Source organism: Erigeron canadensis, chromosome 9, assembly GCF_010389155.1.
Source record: "Erigeron canadensis isolate Cc75 chromosome 9, C_canadensis_v1, whole genome shotgun sequence".
Taxonomy (NCBI): domain Eukaryota; kingdom Viridiplantae; phylum Streptophyta; class Magnoliopsida; order Asterales; family Asteraceae; genus Erigeron; species Erigeron canadensis.
The window spans coordinates 10,191,405-10,207,728 of NC_057769.1; the positions used below are offsets into that span (position 1 = coordinate 10,191,405).

A 16,324-nucleotide genomic window follows, 5' to 3' on the forward strand; every position below is an offset into this window, starting at 1 on the left:
TTGATGGAGTGAGACATTATGTAGGGATTGCACAATATTTATTAATTCAAGTGATTTGATTTAACATTTTGTCATGAACTTGATCTATTAATTCTTTGTTATTCAATTATTGATTGTGGATAATTTGTGCTCATTTTTTAGTGACGACTAGGATTTGGGTAAAAGTTATTTTGATTGCTTAGCTAGAAGCATTTGGTTCTATGACGGGTACGGTAGAGGGTAGTCAATATTTGATAAGAATTAACGGGTTGACGGTTGGGTACAATCGATAGGCAAAATTGTTATCTGAAATGACCAAAACAATTGTTTAACTAGGGAAGTTATAAAAAGGCGTCTCGGGGTACCGGTCTTAATAACGAAACTAGTTTATACAAGAGAGTTGAATAAGTAGTTAACTTGACGGGTACGGGGTTAACGATTAATTTGAGTCTCGGTCATTAAATCACTAAATTGAATTTGAACTTCATCAAATGTGCAATCCTAACATTATGTTGAGCGAAATCAAGATGGGTGACTTTTAAATTCTTGTTTTAAACTACAATCTCTTTTTCGATTAATCCTTTGGGATTACTAATTTTCAACTAACTACTTGCATCGTGGCAATTCGGCCACCAAACCCCCCATTTTACTTGAATCATTAAACGTTTTTACAAATGCTTGTTTAAGTCCTTGCGAACGATCTCGGCTTACCAGTTTTTCACTATACTGCATACGATCAGGTACACTGCCTGTGAGTGTGTAGTTATCAGTATTATTCGGTAAATCGTGTTATAAATTTAAAGCTAGATTTCGCACATCACACATCTGCAGTTCGCCAGTTAGGATACGGTAGTAATCCCGACAGTTTAGATGATTACCTAAATATGTCGGAAAGATCGTCACGTGACACCCTTAATGCTTTTTGTGATGGAGTCATTAAGTTGTATCGGCATGGATATTTGCGTAGGCCAACGCGTACTGATACGCAACACATTCTTGATCATCATGCGTCTTATCATGGTTTCCCCGGCATGTTAGGTATATCTTTACTTAATATATATTTACTTAATGTATATATGTATATATATTTTACGTAGTTTAGTTAATAATGTATATATATATATTACGTAGTTTAGTTAATAATGTGTGTGTATATATATATATATTACGTAGTTTAGTTAATAATGTATATATATATATTACGTAGCTTACTTAATATTTTCAGTCTAATAAATGTGTTTATAGGGAGTCTTGATTGTACACACTGGGGTTGGGATAATTGTCCAGTAGCTTGGCGTGGCCAATACACGCGAGGTGACCATCACGGGCCGACGATATCGCTTGAAGCAGTTGCATCACAGGATTGTTGGATTTGGCACGCATACTTTGGTGTTGCCGGTTCAAACAACGACATTAATGTGTTGAACCAATCTCCTTTGTTCAATCCTTTTGAAGACGGCACAGCACCGTTGGTTCCATTCACTGTAAATGGAACCGAATATCAGTACCCGTTATTTTCTCGTGGATGGGATCTACCCAAGATATGCGATGTTTGTGAAAACGATTTCCCATCCAACCGGTGAGAAAAGGATTCGATTTGCTAAGGCATAGGAGGCTGCAAGGAAGGATGTGGAGCAAGCTTTTGGTATTATAATAAAAAAAATGGAAAATACTTAGAGAACCGGCAAGACAAATGAAAGAAACCCCCATCCGTAAGATTATGTATGCGTGTTGTATTCTTCACAACATGATTTTAAAAGACGAGGACCACGCTATAAGTCCTGATTACATTCCAGATCCCCCTGTTGCGCCACAGCCATCGGATGAACGACTGTTTGAGATACAGAACCCAAACGTTCACGAGGATCTTAAGATGGATCTCATTGACCATATTCATCGCACATTCATCCCGGGCATCGATCGCTAGTTTATGTATTGTGTTGTCGTTTCGTTTAATATTGTACTTTGATGTTTTATTTTGTTGTTTGTTTTATATTTAATATTTGTATTAGTTTTAATTTATTAAATAAAATGTTTTAGTTTTAAAAATAAATAAAAATTAAATTAAATAGAAAAGGGTGGGGAGGGGAGGGGAGAGGTGGTGAAGTGCTCCTAGTAATCGGGGAGGGGAGGAGAAGAAAAATCAGGGAGGGGAGGGGAGGAGTGGGGAAGCCCTCCCCCCACCCTAAGTGTTTTCTCGTGTCAAATTTTGAGGCATCTTAGAGGATTATTAGGTTAATGTTTAAATTTTTTTTTTTATCATTTTCTTTGTGTTTTTGGTGTATAAAGGAAGTTAAAAGTAAATATTTATACATTAGTTTATATACTAAAACTAAAGGTAAAAATTGGCGTGCACACTCACAACTAACATTTTTTTATTGTCTTTTTTTCTCACGACAAGACTTTTTGTTTTATTTTTTGCTTGGGCCCACTTTTATTTCTTTTTCTATACGAGTACTATTTTTGGTTTGATGTCAAAAGGAAAAAAAAAGACACGTGGGAATGTTAGATAAGGCTATCTCCAAAGTTAAGGATGTTTTGAGTTGCCACATCATATTCTTACAAATCCTTATACATCCTTACAAATCTTTCAAATCTTATAATTTTATCTCCAACCATACAAACATCCTTACATATCCTTTTACCTCCACTATAAACAAAAATATATATTAGTTAAGGATAACTGGATAAGTACGGGCATGTCCTTAGGTAAGGGCATCATTCAAAAAATCTTTAGTTTTGGACAAACTTCAACGGCAAAGGATATCCAATGACACATAAAGGCGCCAAAGAGCACCCCATTGGAGATAGCCTAATGTGTGGGAGTTTTACTTTTACGTACAACACACAATTCTGAATACAAGTACTCTTGGCATCTTCTTTTAACTACGTATTCCATTTTATTTGAGTATTAAATTAACTATGGATTATTTTAAAGGTGTGAACAATTTGTGATTACATCGACTTATTACATAGTCCTTTTATTTTAACTTCGTCATTACGTATTTAGTTTTCAACGCGTCTAAACTATTAATCGACATGACAGTCAGTTTAACGTATGGTACAGCTTTCGAAATATTGATGTATTGTTAATGACTTACTTATAATAGTCTTTTACAACACTTTTAATACTTTATATTGTACATTTTCTTTTTTACCTTTATGATGTTACATTTTTGTAATGTATGTTTATTGTTATGTATGTATCGCCCAACTTATAAGTATTGCTAATTTTACATATTATTATGTTTCCTGGGGCAATGCCCGAGCACATGAACTAGTTTAAATTAAAGTAGAAAGAAGGTTTTTGGTTCTATCTAAATTATAAAATTAGCTTCCGTTTTACAAAATTAGTAAGAATGAAACTCATAAGTCATAAATCTCTCTTTAAAAACAAAATTGTTAATTACTTGATCCAAATCATAGTTTTTTCTTATATTATTTAAGTTGTATATTAACAATAATTTCTACATAGAAGTCGAATGGTATTTAATAAGTTTCGTATAAAACATCAAGTTATTGATAATTAAAAAGTTTAAATCAACTAGAAGTTTCAATAAATGATGATGAAAAAAGAAACGTATAAAGTTCAACTAAACATATACGTCAAATTAGACTAAGAACACATTAAAGACATCGATTTAAGAAAACAATAAATAAATAAAGCTATATTTAAGTTTTACAAAGATAAATGACAAAAATTGTACTCCGTTTAAAACTAATTTAAAATTAAATCGAGCTAAAGTTAATTAGACTAAAGTTAACAAGTACAGTACGTACTACGAGTAATTTTCACAAATGGACCCTTGAACTGACCGTCAAGATCTTAAATCTCACAAATTTTTGACAAGTAAAGAAAGTGAGACCGAAGGTAAAAATGCTTGTGCTAATGGCAAATTGTATAAAACTATCTTATACATTTTCTCTACCACCAAATGCCCAGAGAACAAAAAAGACGAGTTAAAAGAATTAAATGTCACTTGAAATTTACCAGTAGAATGTTGACAACCAAATCGACATAAACATTTAAGACTATTTGGAGTGGGGGGACTTTCACCCTTCGCCGCCCTACATCTGCCAGTACACCGCGCCAGAGGGCGGCATTAGCCAAAAAACTTCCCTCCCGGCACATATTCATCGCCCCTCTGATTTGGAATTCCAACCAAAATCTAGCCGTTAAACGGCTATTTTGACCATATTTTCAACTTTTTTAAAAAAAAAATCTTGACTTATATATATACATACCCAAAGCCAATTCATTTTCTACAAACTAAAAACATCTTCTACTAAATTCCTCTCTATATTTTACAAATTCTTCTATCATTTTTGCTTGAAATTCAAATGGCTTGGACTTGGTCCGAAAAAATAAGTTTGGCACGAGCTTGGGTCGAGGTGTCAGACAACCCGTTGTGCAGTAACTACCAAAGGGAACGTACATTTTGGTCCAAAGTGACTCATCTTTTCCTCACTTATGAAAACCAACCATCGACATATCGAAATTCAGATGCGGTGCCCGCTAAATGGCATCACATGCACACAAACATTCACGTATTCAATATGATGTTCAACCATTTGAACCAACGTCACGACGATGAACATGGTGCAATGGTTGAAAGGACTTTGGTCGAGTACATGAAGGTATCTCGAAACAGTTTTCATCACGTGGAGGAGTGGGAATTGGTACGAAGCAATCCGAAGTTTAAAAATAGTTATAATGTTTGGAATAATCGTTTGATTGTATTTTGTGATGTTTTGAATAATTGTGTAGTTATATTGTGTGATGTTTGGAATAATTGTTTAGTTGTGTTGTGTGATGTATGAAAAAATTAATAAAATTGTGTTTTATTAATGAGCCATTAACTATTAACCGAAAAGAATAATGTTGGTAAGCATGAAGAACATGAGGTCACTATTTAACACGCTAAATTTAAAGTGGGGTGTACCTCACACTATTGACAAGACACTAAACACCAAGATATCTGATGTAAAGATCAATTTAAGCATATTATTGTTCTTAAAAGAGTGTAGCCGGATGTGTCACACTGATCTATAAAAGCACTGGTAAGCCAGTAAACCACCATCAAGGTGGCCTATTGATTATATGTCTTAATTTCTCAGGAAATGTTTCATATTTGAAACCTCACTAGACTACAAAAATGCCTAATGATGTTTATATCCAACTTTTTACTCTTAACAAGATCAACAATAAACTCAACAATGTCAAAAGATCTTACTTCTTCTTAATAATTATATGATGAAGTAAAAGTTTTTCCTTGATCTGAGTGAAATACGAGCAACTTGAAATTCTTGATGAGTTATATGCATAATGATTGGAAATGTTCACAAAGATATGATAATTTGTAACACCCGAGATAGGCTCGAAATATTACCAAAAAGATATAGCGATGCATGGAGTTATCTTAGAACATGAACTATATGAATAAAAAGAGAGGATTCGGTGAATCCAACAACAAAATCAAGTACAAAAATGCATAAAATAAAGCGAATGAATCCTGGATCCATGTAAGTCCAAGTCCAAGCCCAAGTACTAGTGCAAGCATCAATCTACCATCACTTCTTGGATTCTTGAGATTTACCTGAAAATGGTACTAAACAAGGTCAACACTAGGTTGGTGAGTTCGTAGGAAAGAATGAACAAGAACACGTACCGATGTCAACCAATACATAATTAACTTCAAGCATGATCTAAGTTTGCACACTTGTACCCAATGTACTTAATAGCACGTTATGTACCCCATTATACTCAATTGCACGTAATGTACCTCATTGTACTCAATTGCACGTAATGTACCTCATTGTACTCATTTGCAAGTAATGTACCTCATTGTACTCATTTACACATAATGTCCCTCATTGTACTCAATTGCAGGTAATGTACCTCATTGAACTCAATTGCACGTAATGTACCTCATTGTACCCAATTGCACATCATGCACCTCATTGTACCCAATTGCACATCATGCACCTCATTGTACTCACATAACCAATAACACCATGTGTATATACTTTGTACGATACTAGTTTTGAAAGATCTTTGATGCTTATATATAGGGTCACTCGTAGCCTTCCCACCACATCTCCAACCTTTCAAAGGCATTACTGTCCTCCATATATACACAACTAACCTATGACAACTCAACATACATATACAATAACCATACATCAAATCACATAATTGCACATCTACAAAACCATTACACAACATGTCAATCCATAAATCCATCAATGTCTCCATAACAACCATGTACATTAATGGCCCTCACACTTGTATTCACATGATGAACTACCTCAAGATATTTAGAGTACGCATAGTAAGCAAGAACAAGTAATAATGATAACAACAATTATTCTAACAAGTCCTATGTTTTCACGCATTACACACATTGTCCCTATATTGTCCTCTTGTCCTTCATATTGTCATCACCCAAGACACTCAAACATATGCACAATCAAGTCATATCATCGATCAAGAAATCAAGCGTATGCACAATTGAACTATGTCATAAATCAAAGCAAACATATAATTGCACACTCAAACAAGTCAACACACAAAAGTTGTACACTTTTCAAAATCTCAATTGAGTAGGGAGCTACGAAACTCACCTGTGACGAGCAATAACAAGTTAAGATCAAGCTATGAATGTCCAACGGTCGTCAAATGTCCACAACCAAAACTTCAACAACGATCACAACCTACTTTACAACATCACAAATGCATTCCAACAATAAGGTCGAACTTTCTATACTATGTCACAATCCCCAAAGGTACTTTAGAAGTGATTTCAAGAACGTTTAAACAATGATTGAAAAGTTTTGGTTAAATACGGTCACTTAGCACCAAAATTCGACATGGAAATCAAAATGTTTAAATTCGTGTTTCAACAAGTTATATGACCTTTATTTGATGATATCAGACTTCCCTAAAAGTTACAAGTTGATTGAATGTAACACGAAACGAGAACCGAAAAAGTAGTCGAAGAGGGCAGTGGAGCACGACTATTGTGCAGAGCAAAGGCCGTGCTCAGCCTCTCAGAGGTCGTGCTCTCCAGACAGGCATAAACCCTATTTTTCAACCCAAAACTTAATTCTTGACCTTGTAATCGATTAAGGAAGTTCCAAGACACACTTTGAACATAACCAACCATGTTTCATCATAACCCACTTCATAATTTTGTCTCAAAACATCAAATCCATCAAAATCAATCCAAAACCCTAATTTCGAATTAAACGACTTTTGACCCGATTTGTGACTCAAGGGTTCTTAAGTTTAACTAGAAACAAGTTTACAATCGTAAAATAATCGATTTGGGAGGAACCTAACTTACCAAAATCACCACAATTGTTCAAACCCGAAAATTGACCCAAATGGAGGATTCTTGCACTTTTTGATGACCCAAATCTTGATATGATGCAAAGGAGATGTAATAGATGATGTTTCTAGCACTAATCCAATTTGAAACCATAATCTTGGTGTAAGAATCTTAGAGAGAGAGAAAGACATTTGTGTGTGTGTGTGTTTTGTTCTTGTAAGAAGAAAGGAAGGAAGAAAAGATAAAGGGAGAATGAATGGGTGGGTGTGAGGAGGAGTTGGAAGGGGGCCGGCCTAGATTCCAAAAGGGTAAGCTCCCGCTCTGCTAAATTCGCCCAATAGCTAAATGTTAACCCTTTAAAAGCCAAACGAACCCACAAACATAATTTAACTTAATGTTTCGCTTATTCGGTCAAGTTCTACCTTAATTTACAAAAGTCATTTACATTTAGTTATTAACTTAATTGTTTTCAAATTGTAAGCATCGATTAGCACGACTAATGATCTCGACTAACACACAAGTCCCAAATTGCACGACAAATTGATCTATATGTACACATTTCACTTAAATGAACCCCAAATTGCATTTGAACTATATTGGTCAACTCGATAATTAGTTAAATTGTACATATGACCAAAGAGTCAAGAATCACGATTGTTACATAATTAGACCATATAACGTTAAAAAAGAAAAAAGACCGTTATATATATGAATAAAAGTATCTTATTATGATTGGATAGCCTGAATTGGATAAAAGAAAGTAAAAATGATAGATGGGTATCTTATTACTATCGAAACAGAGAGTAACATTACCTCATAATAATTAGAGTCCTATTAGAAGGGGCAAAAACTTCTGCCATTTGTATGTAACATTTTCTATTAAAAAGATCATATTGACAAAACCTATTTTAGCATAAACAAACTCTATTATTAATTTTACTTTATTATTTTATATCACTTTCGTTAGGTTGTTCCTACTCTCTTCCAACGGCCACCATCTGTTAGTATATGAATTCGCTACAAAAATACAACCTACCAACTCATATTGTTTCCACCATCTCAAAAGTTGTTTTTTCTCTGTCTCTCTTTAACATCTTTTTCCTTCCAAAAATCCTCCTCCTTCTACAAGATTTTAATACTTTGAATCTTTTTCTTTTTTACACAACGATCACAAATGGAATTACCAAAACGCGGTCACAGATTTTTTAAATTTAGGGGTCAAGTTTCTTGCGATATTATCTGCTTTTAAATATTTAATAGTTTCTTTATCGCTGATATATCGATCATATAGAACCAGTTATTTCTTTTATTTTTTCGCCCTTTTTCGTTTTGTTATCTTTGCTTAATATTAATTCCAGATTTAATGGCTTCAAAAGGACACGTTTCAAGTACCAACGTAGCTGTGATGGCTTGGATAATGCTTAGGATCGATTACTCTATGCTTTCGTGGCTTGTTTTCGGTATTTTTCCATATGAAAATCATGAGGGAAGACCTCCGATCATCTAGCATTTAATCATCATCGCTCTTTTACTTGTTTTTTTTTTTCTTTTTTTTTGTTTATTGCAAGTATTTTTATTATTTCGTTTTTACATGTTAAGATATAGTTTGTAGACCAAGGTTACGTATAGTACTTTAAACCACCTTCATTATATATAAAGCAATTAGCCCTTCATAAAGCATTCATAAGATACCATGAACAAATCTAGACATAATGATTCCATTCGTGGAGCAAAATCGCAACTTGGTTATGCTGAAACGGATCCATCAGGCCGATATGGACGGGTAAGTTTCATTATACTTTGAATTGGTTTACTATTTTGTAGAAACTTTTAGGTATTTGACCCTATATATATATATATATATACACACACACGAGAGTAAGTACCCGTGCGTTGTGACGGTGAAATGGTGGGGGTGATAGCTAGGTCATAGGAGTTGATATGTCATAGAGTATGATAGTCAAATGTCTTAGCCTTACGGACTCCGCCTCAGATTTATAAATTCGTCGAAAGTATATCGAATGACATATCTAATGAAAGAGCATGAAATATTAAGAACACCCATATAATTTTTTATAATTTATCGATTGAGATAAAAGATTTTAAATGAACTGGAAGAGTAAATGATTTAAGGAGGAAAGAGAAAAAAAAAATGATTGGTTGAGGTTTGAAAAGAGAAAAAATGTATTATAGTTATTTTAGGTAAAGATAAAATCGATAGAAGGGACATTTTGATGAAGTACTTAAAATCAATATTAAAAATTTAAGTTCAGTGTTGAAAATCTAGTGACTTTTTTGCTTTATAATATAGTGTATATATATATATATACGAGATAGGTACCCGCGCACTGCGGAGGCGGCAACGGGTAGTGCTAGCGGCGGTTGTTGTAACGATGTGGTTATTAATCTAAAAGTAATTGACTTAAATGGTAGTGTAGTTATTTTATGTTTAAGAAATGTATCTTTTGTAAAAAAAACTTTATTCAGAATACTATAGAGATATTAGGTGGAAATATTTAAATTAATTAATAAATGAGATAGATACTTTGGATAAATATGGGTGTAAAATATTTAATGGATATATTTGATAGATTTATTGTGTGAGTTAAAAATGTGTTAAAAATTAAGGATATTTTGGGTATTTTAAAAGTAGAAAGTTGAAAAGTGAGGGTAGTTTATTAATATAGTATAGAACGATATATAGCCATATAGGAGACCCTTATTTTAAGAACTCATTTTTTTGTAAAAATTTTGAGAACTCTTAAATTATGTATTAGATCATATGTTTTTTGTTGATTTACATGTGAAACGCTATAAAAATATATGTTGCAGAAGATAATTTTTTTCAAAACCTTATATATACCGGTTTGATCACATGTGAACGAAAACATTAACATATTTATTCACAAGTTCACAAAAGGGTATTTTAAAGTTTTTTTTAAAAAAGTTTATTTTACAACATACTTTTTTATATCATTTCACATGTGAATGAACAAAAAAAACATGTGATTCATTATATAATTTGAGAGTTCTTCTGGTTTTAAAAAAAATAATAACCAAAATAAGGAAAGTCTATATTTATATTTATATTTATGTCTAAATCGAAATGATTAATTTTAGACTCGATTGTATCATGTACATTTTGTCATAAAGATATTGCTTACCATATAGAGTTGTAGACATAATAAGTTATGAACCACACCTTCTTTTTTGGAATATGAGCATTCAAGTACAAAATTAGACGAGTAGATATAGAATAAAAAAGAATTAACTACCAAATATATATATTTAAAATAATAATATTAATCATACCTTATGGAGACAACATATAAATTAATTAATTTATAACAAACGCCAAATTAATAAATGAATCATACTTTTTTGTTTTCTTAGCACCTATATGTTTTTCTTAGATTAATAAATGAAAGTATCTCTTTCAGTTTTTGGATGCATTTACGTATAACGGCCTTCTGGTATCTGATGGGTTTTCATAAGGAAAGTTATATTTGTATCATAGATATTGAAAAATATATAATACATATGTCTTAATGGCTTGTAAAGTATGTTTTGAAAGCTGTATTGTATGGTATATTTATAAACATATGTCATACGAAAATCATTTCCCTTTTCAAAATAACTATATATTAAGTGGACAAAGTGTCTAAATTAATAAAAATAAGTAATAACTAACACTGTATCTATGCAATGCGTCGATGGTGCCAGTGACAACGGTCTGATGGTGGCGGCGAATGCCAGTGATGACGGTAACAGTGGTAGTAGCGTCGAATGGTGTAGATTTATGTAAATATGGTAATAGAGATATTTTTAAAAGATCATGGTTTAAGGTATAAAATTAGTTCATTAAGAGCAATTATGCAATTTTTATGAGTAGTAAAAAAGGAGGGTTTATTAAGGGTAAATTAGTCATTTTATTTTTTGAAAGTTGTGGATCATTTGCTCGCAACGAGGGATTTAGCTTATATTATTTTAACCGGATTCACGCTAGAGAGACCCTTCACCTTCAATACCTAGTAAGAAGAGAAACTCCCAACTAACCGCCCGAAGACATGACATTTAATTGGGATAAAACTCTGCACAATCTGCAAGACTAAAACCTAATTCAGTTGAGGACTTTATTTGTAAAGTTTCTTAAAATGTCATTCTCATGTCTCAAACTCGAGATCTCCAGCATATAAAGCTAGTGCTCAACCAATCGGTTGTTTCTAAACTATTTCTTTTAACTTTTCAATAACATATTATAATGGAGTCTAGAATTCTTATTTTTACCTTGCCTTTGTACTCGTATTTTGTTCGTATGCAATCGAGTAAAGATAAACACATAAAACTAATAAATATTATTTATTAGATTAAAATTATGATATTTGATTTAATGTATTAAATATTTTTTTTCTATAAATCTAATTAAAATATAGTTTTGCACATGTCAGTAAAGAGAGTTGACCAATATTTTAGTTACGTGTACTATTGACAATAATGCATTATAATAATTTTCGAGTTGAACTTTATATCGATCACAAAAGCAAGATATTGGCCTTCACTGTTACATGACATTAGCCATGTATCATGTATGCCTAGAAAAAATTTTACGGATCTATATACCCCTATAAAACAAAGCATTCTTTTCTCATCTTTAAACTTTTAGGCTTTAAAATACCTAAATTACCTTTCTTTTCTATTAACTAATTTAAATATCTTCATCTAATATACATATAATATTCTTAATAAATTAATTAATTTTAAATTATCCCTATTAAATCAATTACTTTTAAATTAATAGACACATGATCGTTAGGTCACTAATACCGGCATCACCCGTCGCATTATGCGGGTGACCTCCTCATATTTTTTTAAATATATGACATTGATTATTTTGAGCCACATTCATTTTGAGGCCAAGGGTTGCCAAGTCTGTATATTATGGGTTTGACTTTGTTTTCATTGACCAAGCAGTTGGCTAAATATGAAAATAATTAAGTTGGTAAAAAAAGGACATATTATGCACAAAAAACTACTTAAATAAAGAGGTTTTAGCCACGTTAACTTTGTGAATATATAACAACATATGCTACATTATTTTTCTTTCAACTAACATGACAGATAATATAACACGAGTATAATATAATATAATATAATATAATATAATATAATATAATATAATATAATATAATATAATATAATATAATATAATATAATATAATATATGGAAGATGAAGAAGAAATGAAAATAGTACGTTGGATACTTAAAACACTCTAATTAATATGCAAATTTATGTATGACAAATTGACAATGAACATACTTTTTGTTTTACTTAAATTGCTAGTTTGCTACCTTCCCATCTTTCCGTAATGAATTACAATTGGTTTATGATAATTAGTTTTCTTTTTATATAAATTATTACACAATTTTTTATCCTAACTTTGACATAGAAGGCGCTATAATCATGATGTCAAACTTTATAATCATATATATGCAACAATATAGGCAAATTTGAATCAAATTATTTGATATCAATGGCCAACAAACGGGTAAATGGGGGCGACTTTTCTCGTCCAACTTATCGAATAACAAGTCTTTTTGACTCAGATACATGCGTATAACCTAATTACAAAGATATCCTAATGACCATTTCCGGCTATTTACTTCCAAGATGTTTACTTAGAAAAGTTTCAAACATTGAGAACTGTTATAAATTATAAGGAAGTATGACCCTTAACTAGTAACTCACCTTGATGGTCCATAGTGAACAATTACTATATTTTCATATGATATGCCAAACTTGATGTTGGATTTATTAGTTCAAGGAAATTCTGGGAAAAGGAGCATCAAAAACAGTTTACAAGGCATTTGATGAGGTGTTAGGAATTGAAGTGGCATGGAATCAGGTGAGACTCAATGACATATTCCGGTCACCAGAAGAACTTCAACGCTTATATTCCGAGGTCCATCTCCTCAAGAACCTCAATCACACTTCCATAATGCGATTTTACACAACTTGGATTGATGCAGAACGGAAGACGTTTAACTTCATTACAGAAATGTTCACCGCTGGCAGCCTAAGAGAGTAATCACCTTCTTCTTTATGATCACACTTATATCAACAAGTCTCCTCATTGCTAAAAACTAAAGACATATGAGTTAAATAAGTTAACCATATATGTTCAAACTCTAACAACCTCCTAAATTGCGCTTAAGATTATTATCAAACATATTTATATAGATGACATATGTGCAGTAGCTTTTTGTTCTTTTTATACTTGTTTCATCATCAATGCAGTTTGGTCATATTATCTAGACTTTATGTATGTAGGTATAGACAGAAGTACAAGCGAGTTCACATAAGGGCGGTTAAAGATTGGGCACGCCAGATCTTGGAAGGCCTAGAATATTTACACAGCCACAACCCTCCGGTCATCCATCGAGATCTAAAGTGTGATAACATCTTCATAAATGGTCATCTTGGCCAAGTAAAGATCGGTGATCTTGGGTTAGCTGCCACTCTTTGTGAGTCACAGAATGCACATAGTGTCATAGGCAATGATTCTTTAAGCTTTACCACTCTTCACGTACCATATTATTGCTATATATTTTCCTTCGTCCCATTTTAATTGTCCCATTTGACTTTTCGAGTCTTTCTCTTTCAACTTTGACCGTAAATATTGTTTGTGTTATATAACCCTTGATATAAAATATATGAATGGATTAGGTTTAAAATGTGCTTTTTCTTGGTATAACTTTCATCAACTATTATATAATACAAATCAAGATATGTACGGTCAAACCTAAAACAAAAAGACTTTGAAAAGTCAAACCAGAAAATTTTAAAATGGGACAGACGGTTTCTTCAACTTTTTTCTTCCTTAGAAATAAACTGAGCTTTACAATACTACATGAAACAGGCACACCTGAATTTATGGCACCAGAAATGTACGAAGAAGATTACAATGAGCTTGTGGACATTTACTCTTTTGGAATGTGTGTCCTGGAAATGCTTACCTCTGAATATCCATACGGTGAATGCTCCAATCCAGCTCAAATTTACAAGAAAGTCACTTCGGTATGTTTAATTTGGACGCTTTTTTTCATATTCATTCATCTTTTTACTTGTATTCTCTTTGAGCTCATTTTGGGGAGACATGAAGTCACAATAGTTATGTCATCAATGAAACTGACAGGGAAAGTTGCCAAAAGCATTCGATAAGATTGAATGTGCTGAAGCTCAACGATTTGTTGGAAAATGCCTTGAAAATGCATCAAGTAGGCCATCAGCTAGAGAGCTCTTGATGGATCCCTTCTTCCTTATTGAAGAAAATGATAAAGTAATGCCCATCACAAAAATACCGCCCCAAGCTCCTACTTCGCTTATGAGGATTCCTGAAAAGGTGCCTTCTTCATTAGTTCACAATGTAGTAAAGCATACTGATATGACAATCACCAGCACCATGAATTCAGAAGATGACTCAATCATCCTCAAAGTAAACATCTCTGACAAAAATGGTACGTAATATTGTACAGAGTTAGTAAAAAAATTGAACATTGGATCCTTGAATACTTTGTTCTACAAACTAGATAGTAACTAAATAATGTAGTAACTAGTTAATATTTAAAATTTTGCAGGTAAAGTAAGGAACATATACTTCCCCTTCGATATTGATACAGATACGGCATATGATGTTGCTAGTGAAATGGTGAAGGAATTGGAGATAAACGATTGGGAACCATTTGATATTGCTGAGATGATTGATAACGAGATTTTGCATTTTATCCCAACATGGAAAAAGGGGTCATCCTTCGCCATGGATTCGCTACAAAACCTCAAGTTTCATAGTTTTTGCTATGATGAAGATGATGATGAAAATAACACTCCCCATCCTTTCCATTCTCCCTCCTCATATTCATCATCTCAAGTTTCTCCCCGGAACTTGTTTTTACCGAACACTAGAGCAGATGACGAACCACAAAGTATAACGATCTCCTCAAGCGTCGACTGGAGACAAGGTAAACTCTAGTTCATGTTTTATCCTTAAAAGCCAAGATGTATCACTTTTAATCCTTCTGCTAAAAGTTGAAGAGATTTAGACATTTAGTTGTAATTTAAAGATTGGCTAAAATTAATTGGGCTCCATTATGCAGTCCAGCAGATGTCGATACTCTTTCATACATAGGCAATGTTTAACTATCTGAACTCTATCATGTAGGTCATGATATAAACAAGGATGATGACGATGATGCAAGTTCTCAGAGCTCATTAAATTCTTATAACTACTCCGACTTCAATTATTGCTTAGACCATGAAGATGAATATCGTTTGAGTTCATTTATAAGTCACGACCCACAACATTTTGAGAAGACTAAGAACTTTACGCGGTTTTGTGGTCAAGACAGAGTAACCACACAATGCAACAAGCAAAGTGTAGGGCCAGACACAACCCGACACACAAGCATAAAGAGGGGAGGATCGGTAGTTGACATTCGCAGCCAACTGCTACACCGGTCTCTGGTGGAGGAGATTCATAAGCGTCGTCTATTCAAGACTGTAGCTGCCATTGAGAACATTGGCTACCATGAGCCAACTTGGTGAGCTGTAACAGGCAAAGGCTTTTATAAACGATGACTTTTATGTCATCAAATGTACTACTACTACTATTGTACATACATATGAAGATTTGAATGTTGAGAGTTGTGAGTTTGATTAATTAGTGTGATATTTGTAATGTATGGTTTGTAATTTAATAACCAATGCATAAAAATGGTTTGAAATGTGTGTTACATATGTAATATAAGAAACTTAATTAAGATACTATGATCATGATGCTGAAACCCTTGATTTTTTTTGTAATGTCACCTTTTTTTTTGCTTAACTAAGAGCATGGGAGTGTCTGCGATTCTGCGAACCAACACAGCTGATGCAACTTCTTTTACAATCTATTGAAACTTATGATGTTTTCCCAGCTTGGCATAGCTCAGCTCAACTCAATGTTACCCAATCGCACCA

General features: G+C 33.0%; 1 protein-coding gene across 2 annotated transcripts; it reads left to right on the forward strand.

The window, feature by feature from the left end:
• Positions 1-8,404: 8,404 nt before the first annotated feature.
• LOC122582779 (probable serine/threonine-protein kinase WNK5) lies at positions 8,405-16,089 on the forward strand. Of its 2 annotated transcripts, none has more exons than XM_043755214.1 (7): positions 8,405-9,093; positions 13,128-13,393; positions 13,640-13,863; positions 14,229-14,386; positions 14,505-14,826; positions 14,947-15,327; positions 15,528-16,089. In XM_043755214.1, the coding sequence occupies exons 1-7, from the start codon at positions 9,004-9,006 to the stop codon at positions 15,908-15,910; spliced, it is 1,824 nt and encodes a 607-aa protein (XP_043611149.1). In that variant the 5' UTR covers positions 8,405-9,003; the 3' UTR covers positions 15,911-16,089. The 2 variants fall into 2 exon arrangements, with proteins under 2 accessions (XP_043611149.1, XP_043611150.1); XM_043755215.1 differs by having other exon boundaries at positions 13,640-13,833.
• Positions 16,090-16,324: the final 235 nt, after the last annotated feature.